Source organism: Malurus melanocephalus, unplaced genomic scaffold, assembly GCF_030028575.1.
Source record: "Malurus melanocephalus ecotype Western Australia unplaced genomic scaffold, MMel_1.1 scaffold_5, whole genome shotgun sequence".
NCBI classification, from domain to species: Eukaryota; Metazoa; Chordata; class Aves; order Passeriformes; family Maluridae; genus Malurus; species Malurus melanocephalus.
In genome coordinates, this window is record NW_026623237.1 from 836,281 (window position 1) to 853,044 (window position 16,764).

The following is a 16,764-nucleotide window of genomic DNA, read 5'->3' on the forward strand; positions in this document are numbered from 1 at the left end:
CCAGAGTGAATCACTTACAAATCAACCYATAGGCAATGAGTATGGCTACATGCACCTTCGTTCCAGCACAAAACAATCTGAACACAGGAAAAGGGAGGGGAGAGGTACTGCGAAATTAACTGTACTGCTGATATGATGCCACCTTGACACAGTCCTTTGATGTAACATTTCATTAATCTGGCCAGCTTGAACAAAAATCACTCATCCTCTCAAACTTGGTAACTTGCTCTGGATGATGACTAGAAACCCACTTGAAAAARTGTAATAATCCAGGACTAAAGTGCAGTTCACAGGAAAAAGACAACATTGCAATACCCCCAAACACCGTCATACTGAACTCTTTGAGAMTATCACCCTGGAATTTATTCTCATGTGTTGTCTCTAGGACAGCAGTTCCCAGCATGCCCAACTGGAGGAAAAGGTGCAAAACAAAACTTGGGCTTATCTACAATCCATCATGAAGTACATTTTCAAGATTAAGTCTTAACTAAATAAAAACAGCTGAAAGGAACTGCCTGATATACGACCAGGCAATAAAAGTAACAGTTAAATATATCTTTCACAGTATTTATGGCATTCATTTTTACTGTAAGTAATGGATGAGTGTTTTAGAAACAGATTTGTATTTTCATTTACTTCCATGAAAAGTACAGGCAGCAAAAAGCAATTTATTCAAGTGAACAGCTTCTACAAACTAAGCTCTTGGGGACTGTGTGTGTAAAACCATACTGGTAGGGACGGTCACTGAAAAAACATCAGAACAAGTTCAAGAAATAGTAAAAGCACTTCTTTTAGAATCAAATTATGTATGGAGATCTGAATTAGTGAAAGTAAGTCTTGGAGGAAAAAAGAATTCCATTACGAAAAATAGGGAAGGTTCTTTACTCCTTATTTTACATGGAAGGTATTTTTATCCCAATACATCTGCTTATGCTGACAGATACGGCATCACTGGTATGGGGGCAGCTTCCAATGTATGCACACTGAATAAACTCCTTCTGAAACTTTTTCAAAACAGATGGGCTTGCTAGTCTGATGTCACCATCTATTTCCAGTWACTGCAGAACTACTTCAGAACTCCTTCCAGAGTGACTGCAGGAGGTAGCATTATGAACTTATACAAAGTTTTGAAGAAAACCAACCTGTGATCATTGCTGCCATGGATGAATTACATGGACAGCCAGAGGAACCAGCTTCTACCCATCCTACAGCACTACAGCCTCTGACAAGTCAATTCRCATCCTTGTCATCCTTGTCAGAAAGGAGGAAAAAAATGGGGACAGAAGCTCCGTCACACCCAGCTGTGAACTGGCCCCAAACAGTGACTCCTGTGTCACACTGCAGCTACATCCCTTAGCAAGGAACTCCAGGCAGGCCCATCACCCTTGTGGGAYCACAGAAGGTGCATTAGCTGAGATGGCTCAGGCAGTTCAGCACCAGTCTCTCTTTTAGAGATGCACAGGGATATGACCTAATTTCTAGAGAGAACTTACATTTCYAGATCATGGACTGTCAGAAGAGACTCCCATCACATCTCTATTAAAAAAACATCCATGGACTTCCCTGTTATCTGTATATAATAACGTTACAAGGAATTCTAAAAAACAAGACTGTGTTTACAAAGGCTTTTCAGATGCTCTTCACATGTACCCATTGTCTCTAGAGGAGAGAAACATATAGTAACCCAGGCAGTAACCCTTAAATCTCCCTCTCACTGCAAAAAGTAACAAGGCAAACAAAGCAACAAACCCAGAAGAACCTGCAACACTGATCTGCGGTCATCAAATCCGCAGAGGTTTGTTGGTTGGGTTTTTAAGCTCGACAGCTTTTGCTGAAATTGTATAGGAGAAGTTATGACTCTGCTTCTCCTTGAACCCTCCCAGGGAAATACTACCTTCYTCCTGGCTTTACACTGCTCTGTCTAGCAAGTCACAGCTGCTGCACTGAGGTAGTGGCACATACTCCCCTAAATAAATAAATAATCTAACCACYTCAGTCTTTTTTTTCTGAAGGTATTTCAAATATTTAGGGTACTACTAAGTGTTACAATAGTGTGCTGCATGAATGTCCAAAACATATTATAAATGTCACTCGGGTTCTCTAAAATTGTTTCTTTCTGAAACATTTTCCCACAAATCAGATACTTGTCCACAATCACGCTGCATTTTGCTTGTATTACACGGAGCAGTGAAAAGAACAAAATCGCTACCAAAATAACCTGTTCCTGATTCCCAGCTCAGGGCATTAGAGGCCAYAGAATTTTGACTCATCCCTTCTTAAGTGCCTCAAGCCCACTACTCCCCTGCCCTCAGCAGAACASTCACCCTAATTCAAAAGGCAAGGCTAAACTGTGCTCTCAAGAGGGTTGCTGGATGCTTCACGTAACTTACAACTCTTGTTCATGTATCAGAAAGGATYCAAGCTATGCTATCCACCTTGGGGGTGGAAACTTGTGGCTGCCTGGGAAGCTACAACAGTGGTATGATCTACCTGGCATGCCAGAGGATATGTAGAAGAAATATGAGAGACAGCAAGACAGCTGACTGGGACGCTTTTCYTACAGCAGCTATCCCAGATATGCCACATGAAAACATGTCTTCAAAGACAAAAGAGGTTTTGACATTAACTTCAGTCAAGCTAGAACATTTTCTTCTAAACCAGAAACCACTTTTGTCTTTCTTACATATCAGCTGTCTAACACCCAAATCTACCAGACCCCAAAGACATTTTAAAACTATGGCTACTTAGAGCTGTCTTTCCCTTGCCTGAGAAGTACACAGAAGTGGACTTTGATAGATAGCATTAGTCAAAGAATATCACTTCAAAGGCAACATGGCAATATTCTTACTGATGTCACTTTAAAGCTGGCAAATGCCAGTAATCAGAAATAAATGGGGAGCTCAGAACAATTTAATAAAGAAAAGCTTACTCGTGTTCTCTAATGTAGAAATAATTAGTTTATAAATTTCACCTACATGTATCTTCATTCAAAGTCTACTCCCCTTCCTCAGCTCCATTAAAAAAATCTAAAAGCAAATCTATACAGGAATTTAAAGCAGAGTATTTTTTGATTTATTTGACGTTATTTGAGGTAGATATTTACCACAAGCAAGTATTTTAAGACACTGCCTCAGATTCTTTACTGATGCATTCACCTAATTAAGAATAGAATACAACTATCCTTTCACAACAAGTACAAAATATGCAACTGCAATTCCCCAACACAAACTCAGAGTTTAYAAAACAAAACAACAATAATAAATTAAAACCCAAAAAACCCAACTGAAACCCACCCGTCATAAAACCAAAACAAAAAAAAAAACCCAACCAAAAAAAGCAACCTTACAAGCTGATCCACAATTTTGCTAATAAAACCAGAGGCTAGTGAAAAAATGGTCTGAAAGGATCTCAGGATTTTTCTGCTAGGACACATGCTACAGGGGAAAGAAAAGCATGGCAAACTGGCAGCAATTAGAAGAAATAAGCATTTAGCATTGTCCCCKGTGACTTTCCTTACCTACATTTCTCAAACATTGCACGGTGACAGCAAATCCTTTCGTTCGTGGCAGGAGGTGGTACTTGAGCTTGGGCAGACCTTTGGCTTCGGCCACCTTCATGCTAATCTGGTGCTTCTGCTCTGTGAACCTTGTGCCCTCACAGTGAATCAGGAACTAAAAYCAAGAGAAAACTACAGTTAGACAGAAGCTCAGGTCTTCCGCTGACTGAGGTTTCTCTAATTCCCATCAGCACAGCCCAAATTAGCACTGCTAGCAGGGACAGATGTAGCCACATACACATTTAGGTAATTGATTTGACTGAAGTAAAAAATCCCAACCAACCCAAAAAAAACCCCTAAAAACCCAAATCCAAACACTCATCCAACTTGCCATTCTCCGTTTTGAACTTCAGCCTTTAGGCTTTAACATCTGCTCTGCAACTTGCCATCAGAATGACTTGATTTCTCTAAATGAGTCACTCCACCTCTAATGAGCTGTCAGAAAACATTCAAAACATACTCCTGTTACAAGTCTCTCTCTGATGGTGAAGTGTTCAAGTATCATGGCATCTAAAACTTGCCAAATGTCTAAATCAACCATATTTCTAAGAAATGCTTCAGTGCCCAGCTTGACTGCCCTCACTCCAACCTGCTTGCTTTCCTTACGGCACGAGGACCATGGAGAACTTCAGCCAGTAACTTTGATGCCAAAGAGAGAGCTAATAACAAACGTAAGGCAGCAGATGCAGGACAACTGAAAGCCTCATGCTCTTATGAACTATACAGTGGAAGTGCTCTGACATGAATAATTACAATCTTGCCACTGGCAGGCAAGGGAGAGCACATAGATCTCTGGAGATWTACCACTTGCTCATCTGCTTTCTGCCAAGCATGAATGCAAACTAACACATCAGAGAGCAGTGCCAAATCACACAAACTGTCCTCATAACCCACAGCAATAAGATAGCCAAAAAAGACAGACTGAAGAAACTAGCCAAGCAGCCAGCTTCAGTTCTAGCTCATACAAGAGTGCTTTTACTCATGTACTGCAAGCCTTATGTTATTCAGATTAGTGAGACACAAGAGAAACTAGTAAGAAAACATCTCTAGTTTATTTAGCATGCTTTGCCTGCCTACCTTCCAAGGTGCTACTGTTGTGCCTTTTGTCATTAGGTCATCACACGAAAGCAAATCAAAACTCCACACTGCAATAACCCCAGGTGTACATCAACTATCTCCCTCACATAGATGTAGCTCCTGTTTAGCAATCCCTCYACAGGGGTATCTACAGGACCATGGTGGCTTGTGCTCACTGATGAGAGCTGAACGGCCTACGTGCATAGAAAAGCCACACATAGAAAAGCCACAGAGCACAGGCAAATCTCTGGGACAGAAACTGAAACCAAACCCCAGAATCACCCCTTTGCTAGACAGCCTCCTGCCTGGAAAGTMCCTTAAACATCAAAGCACAGAGATTAGTTTTGATTGCTTAGCACTCACTTAAATCAATGACAATTTAAAAAAAAAAGTTTGTTTCAGAGCATGAGAAACACAGCCTATACATCTTCAGGAGGAAACAGCAATAGTTTCTGTAGGCCCTGGAGAGGCCTAAGATACTGTTTCTTTAAACAAATCACACCCTTGCCATCACTAGCTCAGGTGAACTACAATTGTCATGATTCCCGAGAAGAGAAAAAATTCAAAGGCTTTTCATTCTCAGACAAGGAAATGCCAGGCASGTCAATAGTTAAAAATCATGGTGATGCAAAAAGAAAGACTTTCTTGTTACTGAAAGGTGACAGCAATCCTTTCCTGGAACACAGCCAGCGGCTCCAATGGGCCACTTCTCTGACCATGAAGCTTCTACTTCCCCACTGGACCTTCACAGGAATGGCAGAATCACAGGGAAGGAGAAAACACTAGTATGAACTCTGCAATCTARGGTGAGAGGGGAGCTTAGGAACAGAATACAACTGATGTGCTTCAGTACAACATTGTCATATGTATGTGTTACACCCCATGAACCCCTATCCAGATCCTTTATCTAGGAATCACAAAATCTACTGTGGATCACAGTGCAGGCATTTTTGCAGTAATATCTGTAGGGCTCCACACTACAGAGAACAGAACAGACAACACAGTACATGGGAAATTCCAAAGAGAATTCAATTTAGAGTGTTCTCCTGGTACTCCCAAGGAAGTTAATGAATCAAAAGTTGCAGGAACAACCTGGAAAGCATCACATACTGTCTATCCCCTGCATTCCTGCCAAGCACCACAGCACCTCAACTCCTCTTGTTAGTCATCACTCACCCAAAAGTTTTCAGGGTAGTCTCGGAGATTCAGCAACTTCTGCACGACTGTTTTCCGATCTTCCTCCCACTTGCGCTTGCAGAAGACTATTTCTAGGAAATACCACATCCAGCCAATGATGGGCATGTAGGAGAGCTCCTTCTTTGCAAGCACTTTGGAACTCTGCAAGACAGAATCAAAGCAAGYAAAACAGAGTTAAACCACTCAAGAGTTCACTGTGGGTATGAACATTTGCACAGTTAGACAGTAATGTATCAATTCATATCGACCAGACCCAGTTTTAACAACAGTGTAAAAGCAAAACAAAGAAAAATAGGTTTTTCTCTTATGACAGAACAATCAAATCTGATCTCAGATATCTGCACAAAAGACTTCCAGAATTAAACATACATGTGTGTGTTTCTCCACCCTACCCAAATGCTGAAACACAAAACAGAAGCCAAATTCCTTCTAACATGGAGGAATTCATGCAAAGGACCCAAGCCCTATCAATCAAAATTCTTAATAGAGATRGATCCTGGCAGTGGCAGCTCAAGTTCCTTTAAGATACCTGGCAGCTAAACTGCTCCCCAAAGCTGGAGCATTTCAACATGATCAAAAAATAAAGAAGGAAAAATAGAAGAAAGAAAAAAAAAAAGATAAAAAGAAAAAAAGAGAATGGCAGAGTCACAGAGCCATTGCGGCACAACATACTGACGCTATGAACACACGGTTTACCAAGAGAGGAAACCTTAAACACTAGGAACAACAGCAGCAATAAGAATATTTCATTTGCCTTTAGTTTTGTTTATGAAAGGGAAGAAATGCTTACAGTAGTGATTTTCTCTTCAAAGCATACTTCYGGAGTAGGAAAAAGCATAAAAGTTTTTTTTCCCTGTCTCACAGATGTAACGGACACTGAAATGACTGGTCCAGACACTCCTGTGATTTGTCAAGCATTCAACAACTTCTCTAAGTTAATCCTACTGCAGAATTTAACTCTTTGATCATCTCAGACTAACATCCTATAGGACAAGAAAACTGATTCCACTTGCTCCTTTCCTGTCCTCCAAACGAGCCTGCCTTGGTGAGCTGTCTTGCATTTCACTTGTTTTTTAATGAATAAAATTGCAGATGTGTGTGCTGTGTTCACACAGAAGTAGTTGCTTCAGCATTTCCTAAAAAACAGTGATATTTCCTTAGAAGACAGATGGGAGTAATCACAATCCAGTTTSTGACCATGGTATCATTATAAACTAGTCCATAAAAGTATTCTGCAGATGGATTCCAAGACATGGCATTTGACTAGAAATTACTTATTGGCAGAAGTTACCATCAACAGAAAGTATTTACTTTTATTTTTCAGTCACTCTTGCTCATTTGGCTGCTACAGGAAGAGACTTGACCTAATTCTTTATATCAGCTCATTTTTTTTTTTTTTTCATCTGCTCTCCTTCCTTGAGAAGGAAAATACCTTAAATAATTAAGCTATCTAAAAGCTCATAAGACTGGAAGGCAAGTGCACATCACACAGCTTTCACCAGCAACTGTCACACAGAAGCAGAACAGAGGATGACAGACAGTTCCATTTCTAAGAATGCAGGAATCATCTCTCTCAAATTATTTAGTGCTTTGTAACAAAAGTGCTCCCTCTTGAGCATTAGAGAATTTCCTGATTTCTGTGATGGGCTCAGATCGGGACTCTGAATCCACTGCTCCCCTGAGAAGCAGCCATAGTAATTTCAGTTTCAAGCCATGCTTTACATTAGTCCCTAATACATGACAGCAGCCACACTGAGCCCAGCCCCTTTGTCCAGCTTCCCCAAACTGGGCACAGAGAAACAGGCTCTCCTTTTACCACTTTCCTGCACAATGAGACCAACAGCAACCCTGCTGCCTCCCCCCACCACTCCCAACCCCCACAGAAGAAACCTCAACATATTCTAAAAGTTTATTTACAGTAAGTGTTTAGCATTGTAAGAACTACCATAAAGTAATCTAAGTATACTCTGCAAACTCTCCAGAACACAGTGCCAAAACAGACAATGTAATAGTCCTGCACAGACTTTAAAATGCAGGAATTATAGTCCTAAAACCTGATAAAATGACTACTTCACCATGCCTCTTTTCTAATGCTTTACATACTTTAAGAAGAACATGAGTTACACAGGACGCAGGAGAGAAGTTGCCACTGCTTTCCTGCAGTGAAACCAAGCAATGATGCAGTGAGCTAAGGTGTTCCACAGTGCAGGTAYAGCCACAAAAGCAGAACAGATGTCTGAGCTCTTCCCCGGGGCCTGTTCCTATTCTTTTACTGTGCCAATGCATTTTTAAAATTTAAAGGCACTCTTTTAGACAYGTGTGAGTATGATTCCTTAAATGCACATAAAAATAAACTAAATCACCTCATACTATTTTATTCACCCATCTGTTCTAGGAGTAGAAGGCAGGCTAATGACAGAACTAATTACAGAAAGGAAACTCCTCAGTGCATTATGTTGGCAAGACTGCTCTCATGCAGGAGGAATACCTTAGGCCTCCCTCCAGAAGCTGCAATGCAGACTGGAAATGAGAGGCTGGGGAGCAGTGCCACGGAAAGGGACCTGTGGGTTCTGGTCAACGGCAAGTTGAACATGAGCCAGCAGTGCCCTGGCAGCCAGGAGAGAAAACCCTGTCCTGGGGGGCATCAGGCACAGCATCACCAGCTGGGCAAGGGAGGGGATTGTCCTGCTCTGCTCTGACCTGGGGCAGCCTCACCTCGAGTGCTGGGGGCAGCTTTGGGTGCCACAATATGAGAAATACAATTAACTATTAGAGAGTGTCCAAAAGAGGGCTACAAGGATGGTGAAGAGCCTTGAGGAGAAGCTGTAGGAGAAATTWCCGTGAGGTCACTYGRTCTGTTCAGCCTGGAGGAGACTGAGGAGAGMCCTCAKTGCAATTGACAATTTCCTCRTGAAGGGGAGAGGAGGGGCAGGCACTGATCTYTKCTCTCTGGTGAAGAGTGACAGAACCCAAGGGAATGGCCTGAAGTTGTGCCAGGGGASGTTTAGGYTGGATATCARGAAAAGATTCTTCACCCAGAGGGTGGCTGGACACCATACTGGGYTCCCCAGGGCAGTGGTCAGAGCACYAGCCTGGCAGAGTTCAAGAAGTGTTTGGAMAATGCTCTCAGGCAYATGGTGTGGCTCTTAGGGATGGTTCTGTGCAGGGCCAGGAGCTGGACTYGATGATCCTTGTRKGYCMCTTCCARCTCCRAATATTCTKTGATTCTGTCATCTCTCTTACAATAACTAGAGCTACAATCTGTTGTATTTCAGTCATCTACCCATGCACAACTCCTGTGAAAATACCTGGGGCAGGGGAAAAAGCAACTCTAGTTGATTTCAGCCACTAACTTTTCCTTTACTGAAGTGCTTTGGTAAATTTGTGACAGTTATCTCCAACCTTCAAATTCAGCTTGTTCAACAGAAAAATAATCATTAACAAGTGCTGATTTATTCCACATAAGCTGCCTTCTTGAAGGAAGTCAAACATTTTCAATGCTCAGAACTAATTGCAACAGAAGTTTAATGAAATTACTGCTGGACAGGGACAACTTATCTACAATACTACCATTTTAATCCAGGTTAATTTACTTTGGCCAAGTTCATTCAAATGAAATACCCATTAAGTTCTTCCTTTGTGGATGACTGCACCAACATCACATTAAAAAAAGTATTTTTACAAGCTTGTTTTAGTGTATTTGCCCAASTATGCTGTCAAAGAATGAAAATTTGGCTTCTATATACCCAGTCTCAGTTATTCAACACCTCTTGTTTAAAGAGCACAACAAACAGCATGAAATCCACGTGCAATYTGAAAGTGTTCAACCAAATTTGTTCCCCAGTTTGAAAACAAGTTCAYTGTAGCTGCAAACCACTAGCAGCAGCAACTTGCCTCATAAATTATTTCCTCTCCAGGCTGCCCTCAGCACTGACATACTTGCRATGATTCCAATTGCTCTACTTCTGAAATATATCACTCCTTCATATTATACTTTCTGGGACATCATGATGACAAGGTATGTTTCTTTAGTACCTCAGAGCCGTAATTACAGAAATTTAGATCCCAATTCCTCATGCTTCACATTGAATAAAACTTCTCCATGCTGGAAAGGTAAAAAAGTAGTATTTTGGAAGATATGTGACCAAGCACATGCTAACGTGCTGTGTTAAATACAAATAATAATGTACTTTAGTCTGCCTASAAGAAYAGTTCMATTTTTTAGAATCAYAGAATCATTTCAGYTGAAAAGACCCTTATGATTAAGTCCAACCATYAACCAGCACTGCCAAGACCACCACTAAATCATGTCTCAAGTGCCAYGTCTGTGAACATCTTTTAAATACCTCCAGGGATGGTGAGTCAATCATCWCCCTGACCAGCCTGTTCTAATGCTTGATAAAACTTCCAGTGCAGAAATTTTTCCAACTGGAAAAACTATCCAGTCTAAACTTCTCCTGGTGAAACTTGAGACCATTTCCTCTCGTCCTATCACTTATTATTGAGAGAAAAGACCAACTCCCACTGGCTATACCCTCCTTTCAGGTAGTTGTAGACAGCAATAACATACTCCCTGTGACCTCTTTACTCAGGGCTAAACAACCCCAGCTCCAGACTTATCTCTAGCAAGCCTGATTTTATCCCTCGCCCACTTCAAAACTAGGTTAAAAATCTATTAATATGTTAAAATGCACAAACTACTGTGCTCACACACCTATTTTCACACCTACATTTAAGGCCACATTCAGCTTTTCCAACAGCAAGCTTCAACACATGCAACTCTTAAAAAAAATTAGGTTTCCTGACATGTGGAACAGATAGTTAAGGTTAAAACCAGCAGGATTAGCTTTAAAGCACAGGCAATTTTTGCCAATATTAATGTCTTCATCTCAGACAAATGGTTATTAAAATAAAATTACAAAAGCTGTTTTATTGCAKCTTCATCAGAYCAAACAACAAAGCAGTGAATCCAGRCAGGGAGCACAYTRAWGTGCTTTTGGTAAGAATCCTGAATAATACCTCCCTCCTCACAACTTGTCCATGTCCTGATTTTAAGTTGTGGTGTCCAGTGGGTCTTTTTTCAACAAGATGGTTGGCAACACACCTTGAAGAAACTAAAGGCCACTAATGCATTTGAATGGGGACATGGTGGCTAGGCTGTCCCCACTAATAATGTAAAAATCCCAGGACTAGAATGTCACTGACAGGAAAAGGGAAGGACACAGCAGAGAGCAGGGACCTGTCACCAAGGCCACTTTTCTATTTACACAACAGAACAGTACACAGACACCTGAGTCAGCATCCCCCAGCCACTGCACCAGCAAGGGGTGGAAAAGCAGAGCATCCACAACACAASCACCAGAGTCACCCTGGCTCAGGATCACAGACCAGCCTTGTCTTCTATGAGGAAACACTGGAGTGGACAAAGCTGTTTCCCACTCCATAGAAAACCAAGTTGGCAGCCCAGCTCCTCCTTCCCTTGCAGCTTGTTGCAAACACCTCTGGGCCAGGAGGCGGCAGGATTCAGCCATCCTCATGCACATCCTGACTTGACACCCAGGACCCCTATACACCCTCCCTCCTGCACACAACACTGAGGTCTGGCAGCACAAGGAGGTGGGTACGTGTGGCTGATGTGTGTCAAGGACTGAAAACAAAGAAGGAAGAACCCTTCCTAAAAACCCCACAAGTGGAATACAGATATAAGTGATTGATAGTTTGGGCTGATTGCAGGTTTTCCTGAAATCCCTGATGACTTTTAATTTTTGTGAAGTTTCTTTCCTTCTATTATTTTCCAACAACGACTGACAAAACCATGTAAATTTTGGTGCTACGCAGTTACACATCTGTAACTCCAGCTGTAAAGAATCCAACTACAGCTTGTAAGATTCTCAGTAGCTACAGTAACTTGCAAGAGCAAAAGTGAGCATAGCATGACTCCTTCATCTGGTTTTCTCCTTCTCCCCTACTGTCGTGGGTTTAAACCTGATTTTTCCCGATCCAAGTCACAGCACCAAAAATGTCGTGGTTTGAACTGTGCTGAAAGCCAAAAGCACCCACGACGTTCTCTCCCTTCCCCCACTGGAGAGGGCAGAAGGGAGAGCAAAAGCCCAATTAACACTAAAATTTATGGCTTTCAGATAACATAACATAATTGAAAGAAAGATACGCATATGCTCCAGAGAATGGTCAGACAGGCCGAATAACTTAAGTTGCAAAATAGATTTATTACTAAAAACTACTAAGAATACTACCGCACCGGGGAGGGGAACTAAGATAAGGAAAAATTTACAAGGAGAAGAAAAATAAAAACGGACATTTTAAGACACCTATTATCCTTTCCGGGGACCCATCTCTTTCTGAGGTCATCCCTCTCCACCCCCCCCATGACTTCCTGCACACACAGGGGACAGGAATGAAAATCTAACATAGATCAAACTACTCATTACGGTTGTCGTCCAGCATCATAGGAGAAGCATTCTTACAGCTCCAGGCTGTGGAAGTTCTTTTCCCAAGAAACAGTCAGTGTATAACTGCTGATGGCAAGGGATTCTTTTCTTGTAGAAGAAAGGAAAGAATGTTCTCTAAGGCCAAACTGCGTTGTTTTGGCGGCGTAAGGCCACTATCACAAATCTCCCGGCAGAACACAGCTCCTTCTAAGCATCCACTTACTTCAAACATAGGGCGGGGGGCACCTCTTCCTCCCTGCAGAACACAGTTTCTTCTTAGCATCAACTCACTTCAAACGTCGTGGGGAGGCCAAGCCTCTTCCTCTTTTTTTGGCTCCTGATCAGTTCAGTCCAGTCCTCAAAGGCCAGGTTTTTTTTCCTCAGAGCAAGGTCGCTCTCTTTCCTATACAGGTCTCTCATTGATGAAATAGTCCTTTAGAGAACAACTTGTTTTCTACATGCTCGAGAACCACAGCAACAGCACAGCAACGCATGCCATCTTCTCCTTACTGTGATCTTGGGTCTCCATTTTTGTCTTCTTACATCTCCTCATCCTCCTGCTCTGTTTTTCCCCAGTGCATGATACTAAAACTAAATACTAACAACCTAAAAACTACATGGCGGCCGCCCTTATCTTGTTTTGAATTCTTCTTAAGTACAAGACAATACGTCATCACAGAGGTGTAACTAGCATGTGCAATCTCAGAGCCATAATGGATTGGCTCTAAAACACAGGGGGTAGGGCTCCTTTAGCTGGAGAAGAAGGAGGAAGTTTCTAGAACTTCCTCACAGGAGCCATCTTTGTGGTTTCTTGGTCCCATCCCCCCACCACCAAAAATTGGACCAAGTAAAACCATGACACCTACAAACAAACATATCTCTCTTGCTCTTACTTGGCACTGTCAACCCAGCGCTTCCTTGACTTTTCAATGGGTGCTCCAAAAGTATCATATTAAAGAAAGAAACTGAAAAGTAAAATCAATGTTAGAATTGTCTTCCCCRCCCCCCATTCTCCATACATACTGCTCATATTCTTAGCACTTTATTTGGTTCTTTTTGCTAAATTTTCTTCCAGAGCTAGCATGAAAGCTGAGAACCTCATGCTATACAAATAGAAGATATGAGTCCTTAGAAGAATACTCAGGTTCACAAACCCAAAAACAGGCAAGAGACCATGCCACTTCMACCCCATCTCCCAAAAACCGCAAAAAACTCCCCTAAACCAACACTGATAAAAACAAAACCACGCTGACAGAACTTCATAACCTGTAGGAATTATGGCAATTTGGCTATAAGRAGAAAGCCAGTCCATGAAAAGAGAAACAGAAGAAGGAGCAGACAAATGCACAGACTGAATGTTTTYACTAAAACCAGGAAGGGCAGTTTTCATACCATGATTAAATACAAGACAAAAAAGGAAAGACTTTTTTTTTGTGAACCAAAGGGCCAAGACAGATTTAACCATGTTTAATATTGTTTTCAAAGAAACCAAAACACTGCCTGGAAATATTTCAGCTGGAATAGAGCTAATTTTCTTCCCAGTAGCTGTGTTTTGGATTTAGGATGAGAATAATGTTGATAACAAATGGATGTTTTAGTTGTTGCTAAGCAGTGTTTACACTRCATCAAGGACTSTTTGGCTTCTCACCACCCTGCCAGCAAGTACGACTGGGGGACCCAAGGAGCTGGGAAGAGACATAGCAGGACAGCTGATGGCTGGGTGCTGCTGCTCAGGAACTGGACTATGATGAAAAACTCCACTGTGGATCATTTGTTTTATGCACTGATTATTTTATCACCATTATCACCATCTGTCCCTTCCTTTTCTGTCCTAATAAATTCTACCTCCATGCACACACTGTACCCCTTCCAATTGTCCCCACCATCCCATGGAGTACTGGGAATAAGCAAGTGTCTGTGTGGTGTTATACTGCCTGGATGGTTAAACCATGACACCTAAGCAAAAAATTACAACATTTAATGGCTTCATTAAAGAAATGTTCAAGCTGTAAAATACTGAGAGTTTGAATACAAGCTTGTGACACTCTTAAGAGTGTTGCTGTTGTCTGCCAGAGTTGCAGGGCTCAGCTGGATGTCACAATGAAGCCATTCTGTCTGGCTGCTGCAGCCAAGCACAGTCAGTTCCAATTCCTGTGGCTCAAAGCTGTCTTCACCTTCTCCCTCTTCCTCCTCCCCAGTGATCTCTCTTCACTGGATTAGTTAAGGCAGAAAACAGACAGAAAGGGTATATAAAACATCCCAAAACAGAGCAGACAAGCATCATAACAGATGCAAGAGATTGTGTGCGCAATATTTCCTATTCAGTAGCAGCAGACATGAGATAGCTGAGTAAGGTGTCGGCAGATACCTAAAGTTTGCATAAAAACTGCACCCAGTATACAATTAAACATCATTAAATATAAAACACCCATTGGCTCACAAAGTCCCTGAGCTACAAAACACTGGAGGCTGCAACACCTTAGAAAGCTCTCTGCACACTCGCCTCTTTCTGTAACTCTTTTCCTAAATATCAGCCCKCAACATAATGGTTCTCACATTTCTAGCTGTGCTGCCACATATGCCCCGTAACTTTGCAGGGTGGAAACTCATGTAAGGCAGCACAAGTCAAACCAGCCCACACATACCATGACTGCACAATCACCTACCCCTGCACTGCCCCAAGACAAGTACCAGTAAACCAGTAGACAATTCAATCAGGAAAATGATTGTGTGGCATTTTCCATTCTTTTTTTAAACATGGCTTAAGATGAACTTTGCCCCAAGAGGGAAATGCACTGCTTTATTGAGTAAAGACATCTATGCAAATGAGAGCACATGGAAACTATTTCTTCCAGGAACAGTTACTGGGAAGTAAAACCACAGTATATTACTCAAGACTGAAATAATTTTGTATTGGTTTTTGGTTTGCTTGTTTGTTTGGGTTTTTGTTTACTTGTTTTTGTTTTGTTGTTAAAAGATAAAAAATAAAAAAACAACAACAAAAAAACCCAACTAACATATATCAGTATATCAGTTCCTAAAATAATCCTCAGATTAACACAAACTGAGTAATAAATGCAAGCATACAAAAAAAGGGAAAAATATTTTCAGTGAGTGCAGCACAGTAATTTCAATGGTTATTTCTATGTCGTGGTTTCCTTATGCATAGGGAGCAACATAAAACACTAAACAGAATCCTGACTAACTTGGAAAACCATAAAAACAAAAAAAATGCAGCGAGTGAGACTGAATCCTACACAAAGAAACAATGTAAAACAAAGTACTTTTGACCTTGTAGGCCCCTATTTGTACAGAAACAATTCTTCCATTTTCTACATTGGTGTTTTCTGAAGAAGCACCTGACCCTCTAAAATACAGCTTTATTTAGAAAACTGAGGCCCTTTGGCTTACAAAATCAGACAGACAATACTAGAGCACCACTGTTTTTTGCACGTACATCTGCCTGCTAGGAACAGGTCTCCCTAAATTTCCTACTGTTCTATGCCATCCTCCAGCTCTGTGTTCAAGTCTTAAGCAATATGGTTGAACTGCTATTCAGTCTTCAGAAGCCAACAGCCATTCTGGTTACACGAAGATGTAAATGCCTCGGCTCACCTTCCTCCACTTTTATGGCACCTTTTTACATTTTTGTTAAACAGACTGTCATTACTGTAATTTTAAAGTGACTTGAGTGGTGCCTAAATGTCCAGAAAATGCAAAGAGTCCAAAGGAAAGGCCACAAAAAAATCAGAGGTTCACACAATCCAAGGTCAGGACGTTTGACAGTAGCCAGTATTAAAGCTAGAAGGATACTGCAGAAGACCGCCAAAAGGAGTCATTAGCCTTCTTTCTTATGAGGGAGAAACCCTCATCTAAATCCTTTACAGACAGAGAATATTGTCACCACCACACAACAAAGTCAGACTGATTTAGGCAGGGGCTTGAATTATCCCCATGATTTGACAGGGGAAACAAAAAAGCAACCCTGAAAGCAAATGCACATGAACTCCTAGCTTAATGTAGCAGTGTATTCAACCATGAACAACTCATTCCTCCCCCATCTCTCACTAGCTTTTAGCAGATCACTGCCTTCACTTAAGATGGCTGCTCGYTCATTCTGAGAGAGGCTGGCTACATCATTCAAATTCTAGCTGTGGATTTATAAGAATACACAGGAAAAAGAAAACAAATTCTGTAATTTACTGGGAAAGAATGACAGGATAGCTCATCTTTCTGCAGCACAATGAACTGCAATAGTTACTTACTAAGCACACAGAAAAATAACTGAAATGATCTCCACAGGTTAAGAAAGCATATCCTCCATCAGCTTTAACTGCAATGCTTTAAAAATTTCTGTGGTTTCCCAAGCCATCCTGTCTCCACATACTTTTCACCTCTAATTCTGGACAGCAGCTGGGTGAAATGTGAGCATAGATTTTTTAACTCAAAAACACAATTAATTATTTTGGGKTTTTTTTTCCTATG

At 41.4% G+C, this 16,764-nt stretch overlaps 1 protein-coding gene across 4 annotated transcripts in view; it reads right to left on the minus strand.

The window, feature by feature from the left end:
* AGPAT4 (1-acylglycerol-3-phosphate O-acyltransferase 4) overlaps positions 1-16,764 on the minus strand; it is a 73,172-nt gene that overhangs the window by 16,895 nt on the left and 39,513 nt on the right. For all 4 annotated transcript variants that reach the window (XM_057370402.1, XM_057370383.1, XM_057370392.1 and 1 more), the window contains 2 exons: positions 5,810-5,971; positions 3,518-3,671 (listed from right to left, as the gene is read on the minus strand). In XM_057370402.1, the coding sequence (XP_057226385.1) occupies positions 3,518-3,671; positions 5,810-5,971 (316 nt within the window). The remainder of the gene's footprint in view (positions 1-3,517; positions 3,672-5,809; positions 5,972-16,764) is intronic.